Source organism: Macrotis lagotis, chromosome 1 (assembly GCF_037893015.1).
Source record: "Macrotis lagotis isolate mMagLag1 chromosome 1, bilby.v1.9.chrom.fasta, whole genome shotgun sequence".
NCBI lineage: Eukaryota > Metazoa > Chordata > Mammalia > Peramelemorphia > Peramelidae > Macrotis > Macrotis lagotis.
Window position 1 is genome coordinate 699,229,549 of NC_133658.1, and position 19,878 is coordinate 699,249,426.

Here is a 19,878-nt window from a genome sequence, read left to right on the forward strand (position 1 = left end):
CCTCTTGAGTTTCTAGGCCATATTATAGCAGAGCAAAGGTTTAGAAACAGTGGATTGGGTTTTTAATCTTATATTAACATAAAAAGTGAATGAAAATCAACCAAGCACTTATTAAAAACTTACTTATTAAGATCCAGGGATTATGGTAGGTACTGAGAACAAAAAGACAGAAAAGAAACAGTCCTTCTCTTGGGAAACTTATATTCTTTCAGGGGAAATAATATATATATATATATATATATGTATGTATGTATGTATGTATATGCATATACATATATATATATATATACATGCAAAATAAATACAAGGTAATATTTGGAAGGAATATCAACTGGAGTTTTTATTTGCTCATCCCTATTTCAGTCATGCCTAACTCCTTGAGACCCCATTTGGAATTTTCTGGACAAAGATACTGGAGAGTTTTGCCATTTCCTTCTCTAGCTCATTTTAAAGATGAGAAAACTAAATCAAATAATATTAAGTTAATGTCTGCCCAGGGTCACACAGTGTCTGAAGCCAGATTTGAACGCAGGAAGAGTAGTCTTCCTGACTCCAGGTCTGACACTTTATTCACTGTGCCACTTAACTGCCCTAGCAGCTGAGAGAGAATTGCTAATTTGTATTAGTAAAGAGTTTCTGCACTGGTGACATTATAGGTTCAGGAAAGCTTAATATACAAAGTGACATTTGAACTAGATTTTGAAAAAGACTAGAGATTCTAGTAGGCGAAGGAAAGGAGGGAGTACATTCCAAGTCTAGAGGGAAGGTAATGCAAAAGCATGGAGATATATATGGTAGGGCAGAATGGATGAATCCTATAATTTGGGAAGGGGTGTAATATAGTTAGATAACCTGGAGCCAGATCATGAAGGATTTGTCAAATAGAAATTTGTATTTGGGCTTAGTGATAATAGGGAACCACTGAAATCAGGGTTTATGATAAGATCAGATTTTTATGTAGTAAACAGTCATCTGTACATTTTAGAAAATCACTTTGATAATTTTGTGGAAAATGGAATATAAAGGAGAGAAACTGGAAGCAGAGAAATGAATAAGGAATCCAGGAAGGAGAAGAGCAAATAATGATCAAGTGCCCTATTATGTGTGTGTGGGGTACAAATATAATAAATAAAACAATTTCTCTTTGCATGGAATTTACATGAGGGTGTGGTGGCTTTATGAGTGACGAGAAGGGAATGGATATGAGAAGTATTATTGAAGTAAAATTGACCAAAAATGGCTATTTATTGGATATGTGAGTGGAGGGAAAACGAGGTATCAAAGATTACCATGAGGTTGTAAAATATCTAGGTTATTTGAAGGGTGATAATGCCCTTGTTAAAAATAGCAAAACTTCCATATGTGTCTAACCTATAATAGATTACTTTCTGTCATGGGGAAGGGGAGAGGGAGGGGAGGGAGAAAAATGTGAAACTTAAAACCTTACAAAAATGATTGAAAATAGCTATCTTTGTACATAATTGGAAAAATAAATATTTTTTAAAGTAGCAAAACTTCAAAGAGGGATGTGTTTTAGGATTAAAAGGAGTTACATTTTGGTTATGGTAAATTTGAGATGTCTACAAGACATGGAGTGCAATGTCCAATAAATGCTTGGTTGATAGATGATGGGAACTAGGTTATATAGAAAAGAGAATGGCTAGACTGGGAGTCAGGAAGAATTAAATTCAGCCTCAGATATGAACTAGCTGTATGATTCCGAACAAATTCCTTGACCTCGCTTTGCCTCAATTTCTTCATCTGTAAAATGAGGATAATAATATCTACTTTTCAGGGTAGTTGTAGGTACAAATTGAGGTAACATTTGTAAAGTGCTTTGAAAAAATTAAGTAAAAATAAATTATAGAACAGACTAAATTATCATTTACAAGCCAATATAAGGATGATACAAAATAGCTTTTGTATTAATTGTAGAAAAGAGTGTAGCTTCATGTGAGAGAAAATGTGGTACAGTGATTAGAGTCAGCTTTGCATTGAGGAAGACCACAGTTCAGATCCTTTATCTTATGTACATTTGTTATATCACTAATAGTAAGTTGCTTATCCTTACAGTACTCCTGGAATATCTTTAAAAGTATAAGTTACAATAGAGCTACTAATTTGCATTGATGGTGATAGTATCTGCCCTGATGAAATTATAGGTTTAGAAGAGCAAATTGACTCTTTTATGCTTAAATTCTTAAGTCTTCTGTCTCCATCTGCTGATTCTTTCCTTGCCACATAACACACATTATCTTATCCTTAAAAACAATTTCACTTAATTCTCCCATACTCACTAATTACCATCCTATAGTCATATACCATCCCTTTTAGTTAACTAGTCCTACTATGTGCTAAGCTCTGGTGATACAAAGGCAAATCAAATAAAAACACAGATCTACCGCTTTCAAGGAACTTGTAGTCTAATAAAGGGGTCAACATGAAAATAATTGTGTAAAAACAGTATATATACATATATAGAGATATAGAGATATATATAAAATTGGGGAAGAGAGTAGTCTCAGAGGGAAAGCACTAAGATTAAGAAGGATTAGTCAAGGCTTCTTTGGAACATGAAACTTAAGCTGACACATAGAAGCCAGGAGGTGGAGATGAGGAAAAGTCTTCCAGGCATGGATTACAGCCAATGAAAACATTCATTTGGTAGATGGAGTATTGTGGGCAAAGAGATCCATGTTATTGGATTGCAGAGGATATGGAGGGAGAGTAGAGAGTAAAGGATAAGACTAAAAGGGGACCAAATTATTAAGAGCTTTAAAAGTAAAATTATTTGCTTTAGGAAGATGACATATACAGATAAGTGGAGATGGATTGTAGTGAGTAATAAGTACAGAATTTAACAACAGATTGGAGAGAGGAGTCAAGGATGACATCCAGGTTCCAATCTGGTTAACTAGAAGTATGGTAGCTCCCTTGAGAGTATTTGGGAAGTTAGGTAGAGGTAGAGGGTTTAGGGGAAAAGATAATGAGTTCTTTATTCCTTTTTTTCTTGTTTGCTTTTTTGCAAGGCAGTGGTGTTAAGTGACTTGCCCAAAGTCAAATAGTTTAATAAGAATAGTGTCCTCTTGACACAACTTATTAAATATTAAGTATCTGAGACCAGAATTGAACTCAGGTCCTCCTGACTCCAGGGCTGGTGCTCTATCCACTGAGTCACCTAGCTTCTTGATACTAGCTGTGTGACCCTAGGGGCAAGTCACTTAATACAGATGACCCTGGAGGATACAGTGAGGCTGGTGACTTAGCCCAGTACCCCTCTCATTCAAATCCAATTCATGTGCTTGTCATAGCATCATCTCCCTGATGACATGGTCTTCTTCAAGAGTGAAGGATCAGAACACATAATGAGTTTGGTTTTGGACCCTTTGACATTACGGTCTTTATAGGACGTCCAGTTTAAGATTTCTAAAAAGCATTTGGAAACATGAGGCTGGATGTTCAGCTAAATTGTGCTGGCAAAGTAGATCTGAGGAGCGGCTAGGTGGCACAGTGGATAGAACACCGGCCCTGGAGTCAGGAGTACCTGAGTTCAAATCCAGCCTCAAACGCTTAATAATTACCTAGCTGTGTGGCCTTGGGCAAGCCACTTAACCCCATTGCCTTGCAAAAAAAAAACCTAAGAAAAGAAAAGTAGATCTGAGAGTCATTTGAAAATTGATTATAATTGAAACCATGGGAAGCAATGACTTCAACAGGTGAAATAGTGTGATGGTGATGATGATGTTGTCCTTCATTCTTGAAGAAGACCTTGACATCAGGGAGGTGCTGCCATGACAAGAACATGAATTGGATTTGAATGAGGGGGCTGATGTGCTAAGTCACCAGCCTCACTTTCTCTCCTCCAGAGTCATCTGGATCCAGTGGCCAGATATGAATCAGGATGACTGGAGATGGCAATAGAGGTAAATAACTTGCCTGAAAACACAGTGAGTATCAAGTGTGTGAAGCTGGATTCAAACTCTTGTCCTCCTGACTCTAAAACCAGTACTCTAATCCCTTCTCCATCTAGTGAAATAATATAGAGGGACAAAAGAAGATGACCCAGGACAAAGCCTTAACTTCCTACTCACACTGTTAAGGACATGGTCTCCCATCCTCCCCACCCCACTCTAGGGCATATCCTCTGAGATTGCTTTCCTTTTACTAACTTTCCTCTGTCTTGTTTGAACATAGTTCCTTGAAGGTTGCTCTTCCTCCACACCATTATAATGTGAGTTCCTTGAAAGAACAAAGAAAGAGGAAACAGACCCATTTGTGCAATATTATTTATAGCAGCACTTTTTTTTGTGGTGACAAAGAATTGGAAAGGTAGCCATCAATTAGGGAAGTTGATCAACAAATTATGATATATTGATTGTAATTTCCTATTATGCCATAGGAAATGATAAATTGGGATAGTTTCAGAGAAACTCTTGAACTGATACATAGTAAAATAAACAATGATAGAACAACATATGCAGTAACAAACACATAAAGACAACTTTGAAAGCACTGGAAATTCTGATCCAACCATAATAATAAAGAACTGAAACTGAAACACCTCTTGAAAGAGATAATGGACTCCAGATGCAGAATAAGACATATATTTTTGACATAACTTATATAGAAACTTATTTTGCTTCACTAAATATATTTGTTAAAAAAATAATTTTTCTCCATTTTTTTCTTCCATGGGTATGAAGATGGGAGGAGATGAGAGTGAGAGAAAATAAATGCCTCTTAATTGAAAAATGTCCAATGAAATTAATAGAAAAGAATGTGAGTTCCTTAGGAGAGGACCTTGTTTTTGCCTTTTTTTTTTTTTGTAAGTGAAGAACTTGGCACATGGTAGACATATACATGCTTATTGTTTGAGGTGATGTGCTTATAGATAAACGTATGTATCTATTTAGGTGAAGCACAATACAACTTTTGACAAAATACTATTCTGAGAATATTACAAATTGCCTACCTCAGACCTAGGCATAGGAGTGAAAGAACATAGAATTTTGAACGGAAAGTACTATACTAACTGGATTGATCCTTTCATTTTGTAGACAAGAAAATTGATAATCATCAAAGTTGGTGTTTGCCTGAGTTCACAAAGGTGGTAGTAAAACAGAAACACAATTTGAATCCAGTTCCTTTAGTCAGCTACCCACTGTATGAACTTGGCTAAGTTGCTGGATTGCTCTTAGACTCAATTTCACCATCTATAAAAATTGGATGAAATAGGAATAAAGAGTTGGCTACAGAACATTTTTCATTTTTTATAATACTACACAATTGTAGTGATCTAGTGCCTCCTTTGCATTACTTCTAGTCTTTGGCCCTTCTCTGAAAGTTAAATCCTTTTTGGTCATTATCTTATGCCAACTTCATCTGGCTTTCATTTGCCCTTAGGTTTTTCAGTGGTGGATAGTCTTTTGATTTATCCTGAGTTTTATTTACTATATCAATAGAAAACCCATGTTTTTAACATCCTTGATGTAAATGTAACTTACCACTGATGTTACACATTGTCAGTATTTGGGGGAAACAGCTCTAGAAAGTCCTCTGTACCATATTGAGTCTCTAAACTAGCAGATTTTGTTATTATATTACGTATATATAGTATATAGAGGACAACTGGATTGATCCTTTCATTTTGTAGACAAGAAAACTGAAAATCAGCAAAATTGGTGTTTGCCTAAGCATATGTCTATATCTATATCTAAATATCTTACTTCTTCAGCATTCGAGGTCTCAACTTCTTTCCCATTTGAAATCCACAAACTTCATCTCTCTCTCTCTCTCTGTCTTTGCCTCCTTCCCTCCTCTCTTCCCCAAACACTTGGATAGGACAAAGTTCAGATCATGTCCCACTTTCATTCAAAAACCTTCTCTGTCTTTTTATTTCCTCCATGATAAAATATTAGCCTGGCATAATTTAGGTTCTATGTAATTTGACTACAGTTTTGCTTGATATGAAGTAGTGATTCTGTAATGCAGAGGCAGATAAATTTGCCCAGTGAGGAGCGTGCAGAGTCTGGAGTAAGGAAGAATTAAGTTCACATTTGATTTTAGTTACTTTAAATGTATGACTCTGCCTTACTAACTGTAAAATAGGGTTCATGTTAACACCTGCCTTTTGATAATTAAATGAAATGATATTTTAAAACACATTTCACAGTGTCTGATCATAGTTGGCATTTAATAAATATTTGTTCCCTTTCTCACTGTATCACTAATGAAAAGTAGTAGAAAATTACTACACTTGGAAAAAGCTTTTTAACAGAACTTAAAACTGCCCTACTAGGGGTCACAGTATCATGTACAATTTGATTCCTCTTTCTCAACTGCACTTTGACAGTTACAAATCTCCATAAACATTCAGATTCTCACAGTCAGAAGAATGCATCCATCAGACCTCTCAGAACTGTATTTCTCTCTCTTTTATGAACTTATTTTATTTTCACATAATGCTTATTTGTTTGCCTGTTTTTATCTTTTCTAGTAAACTGAACTTCTTGATGTCATAGATAATGTTTTATTCATACTTTTTTACTTTTGCTTATCACTGTTCCTAGCACAGTAAATCAGCCAACAAACATCAAGTGCTGACAATGTGCCAGGATTGTGCTAAGCCAGGGAGATAGAAACAAAACCAATTCTAGGTTTTCACAGTCTCAGGACTCACACTCAAGGAAATCACAGTCTAATGAGGTAAACAACTTAAAAACAACTATGAAAGAATCGGAGAGATGCAGAGGAGGAAGGGGAAATGGGGATAATTAACAAAGGGAAGATGCTAGAATTAAGGAGTATGGGAAAGGCTTCTTATAGTAGAACCTTTTACTGAGAATTGATGAGGTCAGGAGGCAGAAATGAAAAGAGAATTCCAGACAAGGGAAATTGAGTGAAAAATGATTAGAGGTAGGAATTGTGGTGCTTCATGTAAGGTTCTTAATGTTTATTGAATTGAATTTTTAAAATATTTCCCTAAAAGTTAATGTAAGACATGAAGGTAGATTTTCATCTTGTCTGTCAGTTGGAGTTTTGTTATTGTTTTGTTATTTATGATAGTTTTTATGCAGAGGTATGCTGCTTAGTGTTTTTTTAAAAACTGTCTCTTTGGGAGGAAATATAAACATACAGTACTTTTAAGGTTAAAATGTATTTTAATACTTTCTCCATCATTTTTTTAAAGTTGATACAGACAATAAAACAATAAATCAAAGCCTGATTTGTAGTTTTCCAAATTCCTAGTTATAAATTTTATATACATTGAAAATTTTAAAATTAACTAGAGCTGGTTAGACCTGACTGCAGCCCTCTCCTCTCTTCTCATGAGCTATCTCTAGCAACTAACAAAATGTCTCTAGTTTTCCTGTCCAGATGATCCAGAACAGGCTTATCATTGGCTTTCTTCCTTCCCAGGTTTGCTCCCTAGTGGAATAGTGGTCATTACATGTATTCTATAAACATCTATTCCTGCAATCAGGAATTCATCATATTCATCTTGACAGGTGGTAATAATCTTGTTTTGACCCAAGCCTATTGTGGTAATAGACCTGTTTGACCTAAGCCAATTTGTTCGTAATAAGTTTCTGAAAAGCTCATACTCACTTTTTAAGAAATACTTACCTATATAATGTTTACATCCACTAAAAACAATAATTCTAAAAAAATTTTAAAACCCCTTAAGTATTTATTCATTGCCTACCTAGTCCAATATATTGCCATAAGTCCAAAGACTACATTCTAATAGGAGAAACAAGTACAGATGAGCATATAAAGTAATAAATACAAATGAATACAAAGTAGCACAGGAGGAAGGGATCTTGCAGTTGGGAAGATCTAGAAAGGTGTCAAAAAAAAGATGGTGTTTGAGCTGTATTTTATGAAGTGTTTTTTGATGCAGAAGTAAGGAGGGAATGCTTTCTGGAAAGGACACAGATAGGGAGATGAGGAGATCCCTGTGAAGACTAGAGAGAAGTCTAGTTTGATTGGATTACAGAATTTAGAAGAGAAAGTAATTTCCATTGAGACTGGAATGATTGGTCAGGACCAGGTTACTGTTATTGTTAAGTCATTTCAATTGTGTCCAGTTCTTTGTGACCCCATTTTGGGGGTTTCTTGGCAAAGATGCTGGAGTGGTTGGCCATTTCCTTCTCCAGTCTATTTTATAGCTGAGAAAACAGACAAACAGGTGACTTGGCCAGGCTTATACAGAGAGTAGGTATCTGAGAACAGATTTGAATTCAGAAAGATTAGGCTTCCATATTCCAGACCTGGTTGACATTGAAGGCATTGAAAGCTATAGAGAAGAGTTTATATTTTATTTTAAGAGCAATATAGGACCATGACTGTTTATTGAGTATAGAGAGGACCCATGATCATTGAATTTGCTTTTCTCATCTTTCTATATTGTGTCAGGCTTTGAAAGTGTTATGAATACAAATATCTATATTACTGCTTTAAAGAATAGGCAGAGGGTGGCTAGGTGGCTCAGTGAATAGGGCACAGGCCCTGGAGTCAGGAGTACTTGAGTTCAAATCCAGCCCCAGACACTTAATAATCACCTAGCTGTGTGACCTTGGGCAAGTCACTTAACCCCATTTGCCTTGCAAAATCCTAAAAAAGAGAAAAAAAGAATAGACAGATTTATAAAGACAGATTAGAATATCTTTACTTGTTAATTATGATTAGAACATAGTATTAAATGTGTCAACTTTAAAGTATACTCCTGATCATGGTGAAGTGGGAGCTGGTTGATACATTACTTTTATTATGTAGTATTATCATTGTTATTATTCCTTCCAGTTCTAAAAACTTAAGAGCAACTTAGACCTAGAATGTAGTCTCTCAGTTTCTAGGCTATATATCCCTGATTTTCCCCAAAAACCTATGGGTGAGTGACTTGGAATTAGGAAAACCTGAGTTCAAATCCATCCTTAAAAGACACTTACTAGCTGTGTGACCCTGCGTAAGTCTTTCTTTCTCAGTTTTCTCAGTTGTGAAATGGAAATAATAGCCCCACCTCTCAGAGTTGTGAATGTGTGTGTGTGTGTGTGTGTGTGTGTGTGTGTGTGTGTGTGTAGAGAGAGAGAGACAGACAAACAGACAGACACAGACAGACACTAATTAGCCCAATTGGATTCTATGCTGGGGGGTACATATATATATATATATATATATATGTATATATATATATATATATATATACATATATATATATATACACACATATATGTATATACACACACACACATAACAAAACACAGATGATTATTAGGAGGGGCCCCCTGTAATTTTATGTATCTAATTCTTTCCAGTGTAAGTCATTGGTGGTGGTGGTGGTGGTGATGGTGATGGTGTGCGTCCTCATCTGTCTTTGGTTTACTTTTGTACTAATGCAGCCTGTTGTTCTTTCTAGGTATTACTTTTTCAAGAAACCTTTTTGGCAAGCAAATCTATGATAAAGAATACAAGTAATAGAGGAAGTTATAACTGTTATTTTTCAAGTGACAAACTGTTAATGTCAGAATGGCTCACGTAAGACTACTGATAAAACTATTCTGTAAAAAACTTTTTCACCACAGAAAATTCTGGAAGTTTGGTGCAGTGATTTTTTTCTTTATGGTGTTTTTGATTTTAATGCAAAGAGAAGTAAGCGTTCAAGATTCCAAAGATATATCAGGGATCGAAAAAAACAAAAACAAGATGTTTAATCTAATGATAGAAGCTGTGAACAATATTAAAGATGTGATGCCCAAAATGCAGATAAGAGCTCCTGTTAGACAAAATAATGCTGCTGGGGATAGACCATGTTTGCAAGGATATTACACAGCAGCAGAACTGAAGCCTTTTTTAGATCGCCCACCTCAAGACTCCAAAGCCCCTGGTGCTTCTGGGAAACCATTCAAGCCGGACAATTTAAGCCCCGAAGAACAAAAGGAAAAAGAGAATGGGGAAGCCAAACATTGTTTTAATGCTTTTGTTAGTGACCGGATTTCATTGCACCGAGATCTTGGACCAGACACTCGACCTCCTGAGTATGTGGAAGACCACCTGCCTACCCATCGTCTTATGTTTACAACAGTGTTAGTGTATTTAGATCAGTACCTAGGTATCTCAGCTGAAGTCTGAAGGCAACATTTTGAAAAATAACTTTAATTTCAGTATATAAGTAATTTTGTTTTTGCTGTTATTACAAATGGTGGTGTCACAGTGTTGAAGATTTAGAGCTTAATGAATAAGCTCCCTCCCTTTTCCTGTTTTATGGAACAGGAGATTGAGGCTTGGAAAGGACAAGCTATTTACTTTGGCTAGCAAGTGTCTTAGGTGAAATTCAAAGCTAGGTTTTCCTGACTTCAAGTCAATAATAATAATAATTATTATTATTATTATTAACTAGCATTTATATAGTGCTTTAAGGTTTTCAAAACATTTTTAAAATACTATTTCATTTTATTTTGACAACTATGAGAGGTAAGGGCTATTATTTTCCCCTAAATTACAATTGAGGAATCTGAAATAAAAGTTAAGTGACTTGCCCAGGGTCACACAGCTAGCAAATGTCTAAAGGATGAATTTGAACTCAGGATTTCCCAACTCCAGGTCAATTCACTCATGGGCTTTTGGGGAAAGTCAGGTACATATGACCTAGAAATTAAAACTAAATTCTAGGTCTAGCTTGTTCAAAGATTATTGGAACTGAGACAAATACTAATAATAATGACAATAATAAATGCTTATATTTTCAAGTAAGTTTTAATGTGCATAAAATACTTTTACAAACCTGAATGCACTCCATGCATATAAATGGCACAACTCATATTAGAGATAGAAACAGTCGGTTAAGTCTTTCAGTGTATGGGTATGTATATAAATATGTGTTTTATAAAATGTATAGAAACATATCCACACTGTATATAATGTTTCTTCTAGTTCTAATATGAACATGTCTATGTAGTGTGAACACAGGTGAAACATTTCATGCATATTTCTTACATAATATGTAAAGGGGAGACATACCTTCCTACCTCAGAAGAATATTGAAATAAAGGTGTTAAGTATAACTAAACTAATAGAAAGACATTTTTAAAAATTCTATAGGAATAATACTAAGATACTTTGTAATTTAATAAAATGCCCAAATATTTTGCTGGTTGACTTATTTAAAGGCATCCTAGAATAGTTATTTCCACCAGAGTTCTGCCTTCTAGGAATTGAAAGCCATTATACCATTTCTTAAAAATCTACTTCCTTTTGTACCAGTGAATGCTTAGAACTTAAAAGTTATTTTTCATCTTTACTATCTAATAAGATTTATTAAATTAATTTTGTATGGCTTACCTTATATGGAGTAGTTTGAATGGAGTGTATAACTCTTGTCATTTTCTCTCTAGTTATAAATTAATTATAATTTTTTACATGAGGTGATATTAAAGGTTAATAGTAAACTAAAGAATTATTAGCAAAAACCATTGTTATCAGTATAACTTGATTTTAAGGGTACATGATAAGTATAAAACATAAGCAAACAACATAGACACCCTTGCCTTTCCTGTTTTAACAGTATTCACTTTTGGTAGCTTAATAGGTTGCAGTGAGGGGAATGGGGGGGGGTGTCTAACTATCCTTGTCTTTTCTGCCAAGATGATTAAGATTTCCCTGATTAAGCCAGATTATACTGAAACTGAAGTTGACAGGATGGGTTTCTTTTTTTTTTTTGACTGTCTAGTCTCTTCTATGTGATTTTAAGTAAATTAGTATAATTCTTATAGGAACATAATGAAATGAAAGAACAGCTGTAGAATATTTTACTTTTGATATAAGGGGCTCTATCAACTTTTCCTAATAATAAAGCAACTGAAATATACTTCTCAAAATACCCAGTTTTTCTAAGTGCTCTCACTCTCAACCTTCTTTCTCTTTTTCATAAACATACCTACATAAATACATGTATCTAAACACATGTATGTATATTGTATGTTTATGGAATACAGAATTGATTCCTGCAGTAGGAAGGCATTCATGTTTCATTATGTTGATTTGGGGTTAATGCTTGAAAGAAAAATTGTTCCACAAAACCATCGTTATGAATTTTTGCTTTTCATCACAATTTGGTTTTTATTCAAGATAGACTTAATTCCAACTCAGCATTGAGAAATCCCATTTTCAGTCCTCTATAGAAGAAGAAACATTAACTTTAGTTGCTCCTAATCATTAAGTAACTTAAGAATTCCTTATTACTTAAAAACATAGTTATCTAAAAGCCTCAAATTGCTGAGGACTAACTTGATTTAATTTCTTGGTTGTTTTTTTTTAACTTTGAAGTCAACACAAGTGAAAAATGACAAATTGTGAGCACTAATATCCATTTGAATAATTGCTTTTCTTAACTCTTACCCTCTGGACCCTTAGAAAAATAGGTATATTCAGATCCTATTAAAAACTTAGAGTTAAAAGTTCCCATCCCAGTTTGGGGGATAAACAAATTTCATTATTTTAGTTTAATCATTTTAAATGGTTTTATCACTTTAAATGGATACTGCTTATTTTAATTTAGTGTAAGCCAACAGTTTTCTTAGCTACCATTTCTTACTGTTAATTCATATCAATACTTAATTGATTAAATACTTAGCTCTTTCTCAAACTGTTGTCTAATCATCTCTTTAAAATGTTTTTTTAAAGTTTCTCGTACTAATTGTTGAATGAAAATTGTGTAAGTTGATTGGAGATTCTACAGTGAAATTCTATGATAATATTGACTGTGATGCTTGTATATTCATCTTCTGCCTTGAATTTAGAAGCTACAGGCTTAACCCTCAAAAGTCTAGCTAAAACTTGTCCAAAAGAGAAAATTGTAGGATACCTACAGAAAAACAGGTTTAAATGTTCATGTTTGTTATTCTCAAGAATTTCTCCACATCTTTGCTTATAATTGTAAGAATGAGTTATATATAAGAGGAACTGTAGTTTAAAAACCCTCAGCATTACTGCCTCCCCCCTTTTTTGAATACTACTTTGAATAGAGAAGACAATAAAAATGCCAGACTTTAAAAATATTTTCCCTGAAAATATTTATTATGGAACTTTAGGTAATTTTCACATATTTTATTGCTTGTGTTTTCCATGTGCCATACTAGAAATCAGGTTTGTATTTGTTAATCTTGTTTTTCATGATCATAGTCATGTATTCTGTATTTAAATAGGCTGAGTCCTTGATTTAGGAGAAACATTTTTAAATTATAGTTTAAATAAGAAAGAGAAGAGAAATATTCATTTTGGGCACCACACTTCTATCTCAAATCCAGAATATAAATTGGAAGGAAGCTCAGAAGTCCAAACCATACCTGAATTAAAATGCCACATACTACATACCCACAAATAATTATTCAGTTTTTACTTTAAGACTTAGCATAAAGGAAGGAGGGGGTAGGGAGGAAATCCATAGGTTTCTATGGCATCTTCTTCCACTTATAGATAACTCCTAATTGTTGAGAAGTTTTTTTCCTTATTCCAAGTCTAAAGTTCTCTCATTCTTGCTTCCAAGCATTGCTCCTACTTCTGCTATCTGATTCCAAGAAGCAGAAGTTTAATTCTTCTTCCATGTATTAACCTTTCAAATAACTCAAAAGTTGCTATCGTATTCCTCCTGAATATGTTCTTCAGACTAAAGATTCCAGTTTTTCTCAGTTCTTATAAAGTATGAATTCAAGATTTTTTTTTCTCATTCTGGTTGCTTTCCTTAGGATACCTTTTGCCTTTTCAGCATCCTTCCAAAATGTTGTCCATCTGGAGTTTGCAGTATTCCAGACATCATCTGACTGGATCTGGGTTTATAAAAGGATTATTTCTTCCCTAGTCCTTGTTATTGTTCAGTTGTATCTAACTCTGCAACCCCAAATTGTATTTTTCTGGCAAAAATACTAAGTGATCTGCCATTTCTTTTCCAGTTCATTTAACAAATGAGGAAACTGAGGCAAATAGCATTAAGTGATTTGCCCAGGGTCACAGACCTAGTAAGTGTCTGAGGCTAGATTTGAACTCAGGAAGAGGAATATTCCTTACCCTAGTGCAGCACTCTTATCTACTGTGCCACTTAGTTGCCCTCTTGTCCCTAGTTAGGGACTCTGCTTATTTTAATTTAGTGTAAGCCAACAGTCTTCTTAGCTACCATTTCTTACTGTTGGATTCATATCAGCACTTAGTTGATTAAATACTTAGCTATTTTTCAGACTGCTGCCTAATCATATGTCTTCTTATACTTTTAAGGTTAATTTTTTTCTTAAATCCAAGTTTAAGCATTCACATTTATTCCTGTTAAATTTCATCAGCTCAGATTTAGTACAATGTACTATCTTATTCAGAATCTTTTTTCTCTTCAATGATTTTTAGTTATCCTTTCCAACTTTATGAATCTATGAATTTGATAAGTATTTAATTTGCTAGTAATTAATTTCCTTCAGTGCTTTTTCAGATCTATCCACCTTACCTCCCAGTAATGCTTCATTTTATTCCCTACAAATCCTCAGCCTTCCAAGTGCCATTATTATTTCCTTATATCAGAGACAGCCTAGAGTAGTGGATGGAGAACTGCATCAGAGTCTGGGAAACTTGGTCCTACCTTTTGTACATAGAAGCTTTGTGTGTGTATATATATGTGTGTGTGTGTGTGTATATATATATGTATATATATATATGTATATACATGTATATATATATAAATCATTCTCTGACTGATCATGTGACCTTAGGTAAGTCACTTACTTTCTTGATGCCCTTGGTATTTCCCTAAGTCATTAAGTTGCTGAGAAGGTATAATATACTCTGTTAAGGGGATTTTCCTCACCTGAAAGTCTCCTGCACCAGTCAAATCACATCCTAATTCCTATCCTTATCCTCCTATTAAAAAAAAAATTGCTATCAAACGTAGCTTGAAAAATTTACCATATGACATAGCTTGAAAATAAACAGTTTATATGTTTCAAAGTACCTCGAGTTGCTTTAGAATTTAGCTAGAATCAGGAGAGAACTTTTTCTGCTTGGTTATAAACTGAGGTATACTTGTCTCATCCTGAGAAGGTTTATCCTTCATTTTGAGGAAGACCACATCAGGGAGGTGATACCATGACAAACCTATGAATTGGATTTGAGTGAGGAGGTGCTGTACTAAGTCATCAGCTTCACTTTCTGCTCCAGAGCCATCTGAGTCCAGTGGGCAGATATGCATCTGGATGACTGGAGATGGCCCTGGATGCAGGGCAATCAGGGTTAAGTGACTTGTCCAAGGTCACATAGTTTATAAGAGTCAGATCCAGATTCGAACTCCTATCCTCCTGAATCCAAGGCCAGTGCTCTATCTACTGCACCACCTAATTGCCTCTACTGAGACAATAAACAGAAAAAAGGATCATGCTAGACTTTTATATAACTCAGGATTCAGACAGGATCCAGTTGCCAAAAAAAAAAAGACAGTTAATATAGTCTTATAACATGAATAACATATGTATTGAAGTAGCATCCATTGAAGGTAGGAAAATATCAAGGGAGGGATCAAAATGGAAAAATCTTTGGTATTTTTGACTTTGATGTCCTTGGATGTTTGTAAAGCTAGTTTTTTCTTTAAAAAGAAGATTCTTTAGGTTATGATACTGTATGGTTTCTCTATTTCTCTACCCAGCTATTCAACTTGACTGGTTTCTTTTAAAGAAATTATAAACTAGCATATTTAATTTGTAATAGATGTTTTAACTATTGATCATTAGGTTAAATTAAAAGAATGAGAAGTTGATAAGAACATACAGACTATTCAGACAAAAGGAGTGAATGCATGTTCCTGATAATGATCTGGAACAGGGGCTAAATTTAGTTAAGATTACAAGCCTGAATTTTCTGAACACTGCTGGAGGGATCTCTTTTAAAGGCAGAGCTTTTGATAAATTCTTGTGTGCATTGTTGATAAGTCTGTCCCTCATGTTAGAGAAAATAGACATGGGATAACTAGTCTGAGTCAAAGATACTGACTTTTTTTTTAGGGTTTTGCAAGGCAATGGGGTTAAGTGGCTTGCCCAAGGCCGCACAGCTAGGTCATTATTAAGTGTCTGAGTTCAGATTTGAACTCAGATACTCCTGACTCTAGGGCTGGTGCTCTATCCATTGTACCACCTAGCTGGACCCTGAGATACTGACTTTTGAAAAAGAGAGTAGAAACCTTGGGAATAATGCACCACAATGCTAGATCATGTTAGAATTCAACCACAGTTCCCCATATTTCAAAGATTTCAGAGAGAGAAATTATGTAGGGTTCCATCGTTTTAGAATCTTAAAGCACAACTGGCTCAAAAAAGGGATGACAGGTCCTCAAGAACTACATCTTCATGATGTAATCGTGAATGATTCCTATAAAAAGAAAACGGGAAGTATCCAAAAAGACAGATTGGGTTACCCCATAACTTATCAGGGACAGATTTTATTGCTATGTCTTTATATAATGACTTTAGCCCCAGTCCTCACTAATCAAACACCTTAAAATAAAGGAAAATTTAACTCAAAAATTCTTGTGTAGTGACCACATCTGAAAATGTATATAATATTCTGCTTTAGGTATTCCTTTGGCTTAAGAGGAAAGATAATTTTAAATTTGTCTAAGATCTTAATTGACTTTTCATTTGCTTCAGCTTCAACTTCCTTTGTTAGCTTTACATTTGCATTGCTGTAGTCATTGTGTATTTATCTTTGTTCTATTTAATTTTACTCCACATCCACTTATTCAAATCATTTCCATGTTTATTTGAATTCCTCATTTCTTACTATACAATAATATTCCTTTGCTATCACATAGTGCAAGTTTCTTTTAAATTTTTCCTCAGTTAATGAGCACCTTCTTTGTTTCCAGTTCTTTGCTTTCATGAAGAGTATTGCAGTGTTTAATTTTGGGATGCCTTTAGCTACTATCTTGGAATTCTTGACTTCCTTATAGGTTCAGTTAAAGATCCATGGTATGCATAAGGCCTTTTCTGATATCCATAGCTTCCAGGAATGTTTCTTTCCTTTTTTTACTTCCCATCCACCCCTACTTCTTTTATTTAAAAAATTTGAATTTGTATATTTTTATAAATTATAAGAAAAATTTTTTAATATTCATTTTTTAAAAATTTAAGTCCCAATTCTCTCCCTTCCTCATCCTGTTCATTCTTAAATTGAAAAAACAAGCAATTTAATATAGATTATATATATGTATAGTACAGTCATGAAAAACATACTTTCACATTAGCAATAGTCAAAGAGAACACAGACTCTCACACACACACACACACACACACACACACACAAAATAGTATGTTTCATTCCACATTAGGTTCCATCAATTCTCTGGAAGTGACTAGCTTTTTTTTAATCATCAAGACCTTCTTGGATATGGTATTGCTGAAAATAGCTAATCCTTTCACAGGCAATCACCATACAATGTTCCTGTTACTGTGTACAACGTTCTGGTTCTATTCATTTCACTTTGTACCACCTCATATGCCTTTCTAAGTTTTTCTGAAATCATTCTGCTCATAATTTCTTATAGCACAATTGTATTCTGTCACAATCATATACCACAACTTGTTCAGCCATTCCTCAACTGACAGGCATTCCTGAAATTTCCAATTCTTTGCCATCTTAAAAAGAGCTGCTATAAATATTTTTGTGCATATCGGTCCTTTTCCTTTTTTAAAAAAATCTCTTTGACATAGAGTCCTAGCAGTGATATTTCTGTGTCAAAGTGTTACCCCTTCTTCTGTTTCAAATGTACCATTGAAGCTTTCCGAGAAGGGAGTAGCGTGGTCAGACTTGAACTTTAGAAATAAGTTTGGCAGTAATATTTATCTTAGGATTAATCAGGTTTGTGTGTGGGTGTGATTTTGGTGGGGAAATTCAGAAGACAGATGTGAGAGGTACTGTTGATGGGGTACTTGACAAATTTGGCAGTTAATTTAGGGCAAATGAAAACTTGAATGACTCCTACATTGCCTAGTTGGTTAGAAGAATGGTGATGCCATCAAGAGAATAAAGAAGTTAGAAAGAGAGTGGGGTATAGGAAAGAAGAGAGAGATCAGTTTTGTTTTGAATATGTTGAATTTTTGATATGCCTATGAAAAATCCAGGTGGAGATGTCCCAAAGGTAGTTGGGGATGGAGAACTGAAACTTGAGAGAGAAATGATGACTGTCAGTATATGCAGATTTGGGAATCGTGTTGATAGAATTTATTGTGGACCATTTATCTATCAGTTATGTTGTGGGGGAGATTTGTGTTTTAGGTAAGCAGTTAGTAGTGATCTGCTTTGTTGAGAATTTTGGTTTGGATGAGTATTTTTTTGATATGATAAGGCCATTTTGAGAAAATCAGGTTTTTTCTTTTTACTAGATCATAAGGTGAGTAACTTTACTAGTGTCAAACTAGTGTCAACTTGCAAAATAAAATTTTAACAACTAACTTTTTTCAGGAATATTGTATTCTGAGAATTTAATTGAATAAAGTGGTTAACAATATGTTATAAATTTAGAGGTTAAATGAAGGAGTAAATCAGGTTGTTTTGAGGGGAAGAATTATTAATATTCAGATTATATCTATAAATTATTTTACCATAAGAAATATTAGATATGTAATTGCTATGCTAACTGAAGTTACAGTGTGTGTGTGTGTGTGTGTGTGTGTGTGTTACTTTGTACTTACCTAGTACACTGTTGAGTTGTCTTTTAATGGATTTGGTATTTTCTTGGGCAAAAAGTCCTTCCTAAATGAGTTTTTTAATGATGTTTTCATTATAACAGATGTAATAAAATATTCAGCACCTGTAATTGCAAGCCTCAGAGAGGTTTATAAAAGGAAAAAACCTAATGTTGTTGTAAGTAGTGTTAAAAATTATGTGAAATCTGTAACTTAGACTATTTTTTAACTTCCAGATGTATTGAGCAAAAATTTAAACGCTGTCCTCCTTTGCCTACCACAAGTGTCATAATAATTTTTCACAATGAAGCATGGTCTACTCTGCTTAGGACAGTCCACAGTGTACTTTATTCTTCACCAGCCATACTGCTGAAAGAAATCATTTTGGTTGATGATGCCAGTGAGGATGGTAAGGAAAAAAATTAGATTATCCTTTATAAGATTGTGTGGGGTTAGCTAAAATCTATTTAGGAACAATTATCCACTTATCAATCTGTCTTCTCAGAGACTTGCTGTCCTCCTTTAGATGACCTGTCTTGAAGAAAAGCTGAGATCAGTGGGAGTTAACAATGGGAATATTTTTAAAAGCTAAAGTAAAATTGTAATGTTTCCTCACCATGAATTCAATATTTTGAAAAAAAATCAATTTGGCAAATATTACCTTCTGTCCAGATTTCTAAATAATACCTGTGGGAATAAATAATTTTGGAGGGTTAGTCTAACCTTTTGTCTAAATTATAGATGGGTGAACCTTACTTTATGCAATCGATGAACTTGGACACTTTTAGGAGACCTTTAAGTCTTCTCCCTTCTTAGCTTCTTCAAATATTTATAAACAATTATCAGATTAAATGATCTCTAAAATTCTTTTCAACTCTAAAAATCTCTCAATTAATATTGAAGACATGTTCAATAAAATAATTCCTGGGTGCTGGGAAAGAAGTATAAGTTACTATCCCTACTCTCTGTTTGATTGTGTAATCTAGTTAGGGATATAAGTTATGAAAACATTAAAATAAAAGAATAATACGAGAATTTAACAGCAGTATATGACAAAGAAGACATTTATAAATAACCAAGTAAATAGTGTTGACTTTGGATTAAGAGAAAATGAATTGAAGTGTTGCATTGAAATCTAAATTTTCTAATGGTGATTCTTTTTTAAACATTG

At 34.2% G+C, this 19,878-nt stretch overlaps 1 protein-coding gene across 6 annotated transcripts in view; it reads left to right on the top strand.

The window, feature by feature from the left end:
* The window catches only part of LOC141507811 (polypeptide N-acetylgalactosaminyltransferase 3-like), a 40,686-nt gene that overhangs the window by 18,675 nt on the left and 2,133 nt on the right, over positions 1-19,878 (top strand). For 4 of the 6 annotated variants that reach the window (XM_074215807.1, XM_074215808.1, XM_074215803.1 and 1 more), the window contains exons 2-3: positions 9,419-10,037; positions 18,944-19,116. In XM_074215807.1, coding sequence (XP_074071908.1) covers positions 9,529-10,037; positions 18,944-19,116 — 682 coding nt within the window. In that variant the 5' untranslated portion in view covers positions 9,419-9,528. Of the gene's footprint in view, positions 1-1,425; positions 3,948-9,418; positions 10,038-18,943; positions 19,117-19,878 lie in introns of those variants that run through there. The other 2 variants (XM_074215804.1, XM_074215805.1) reach the window with 2 other exon arrangements.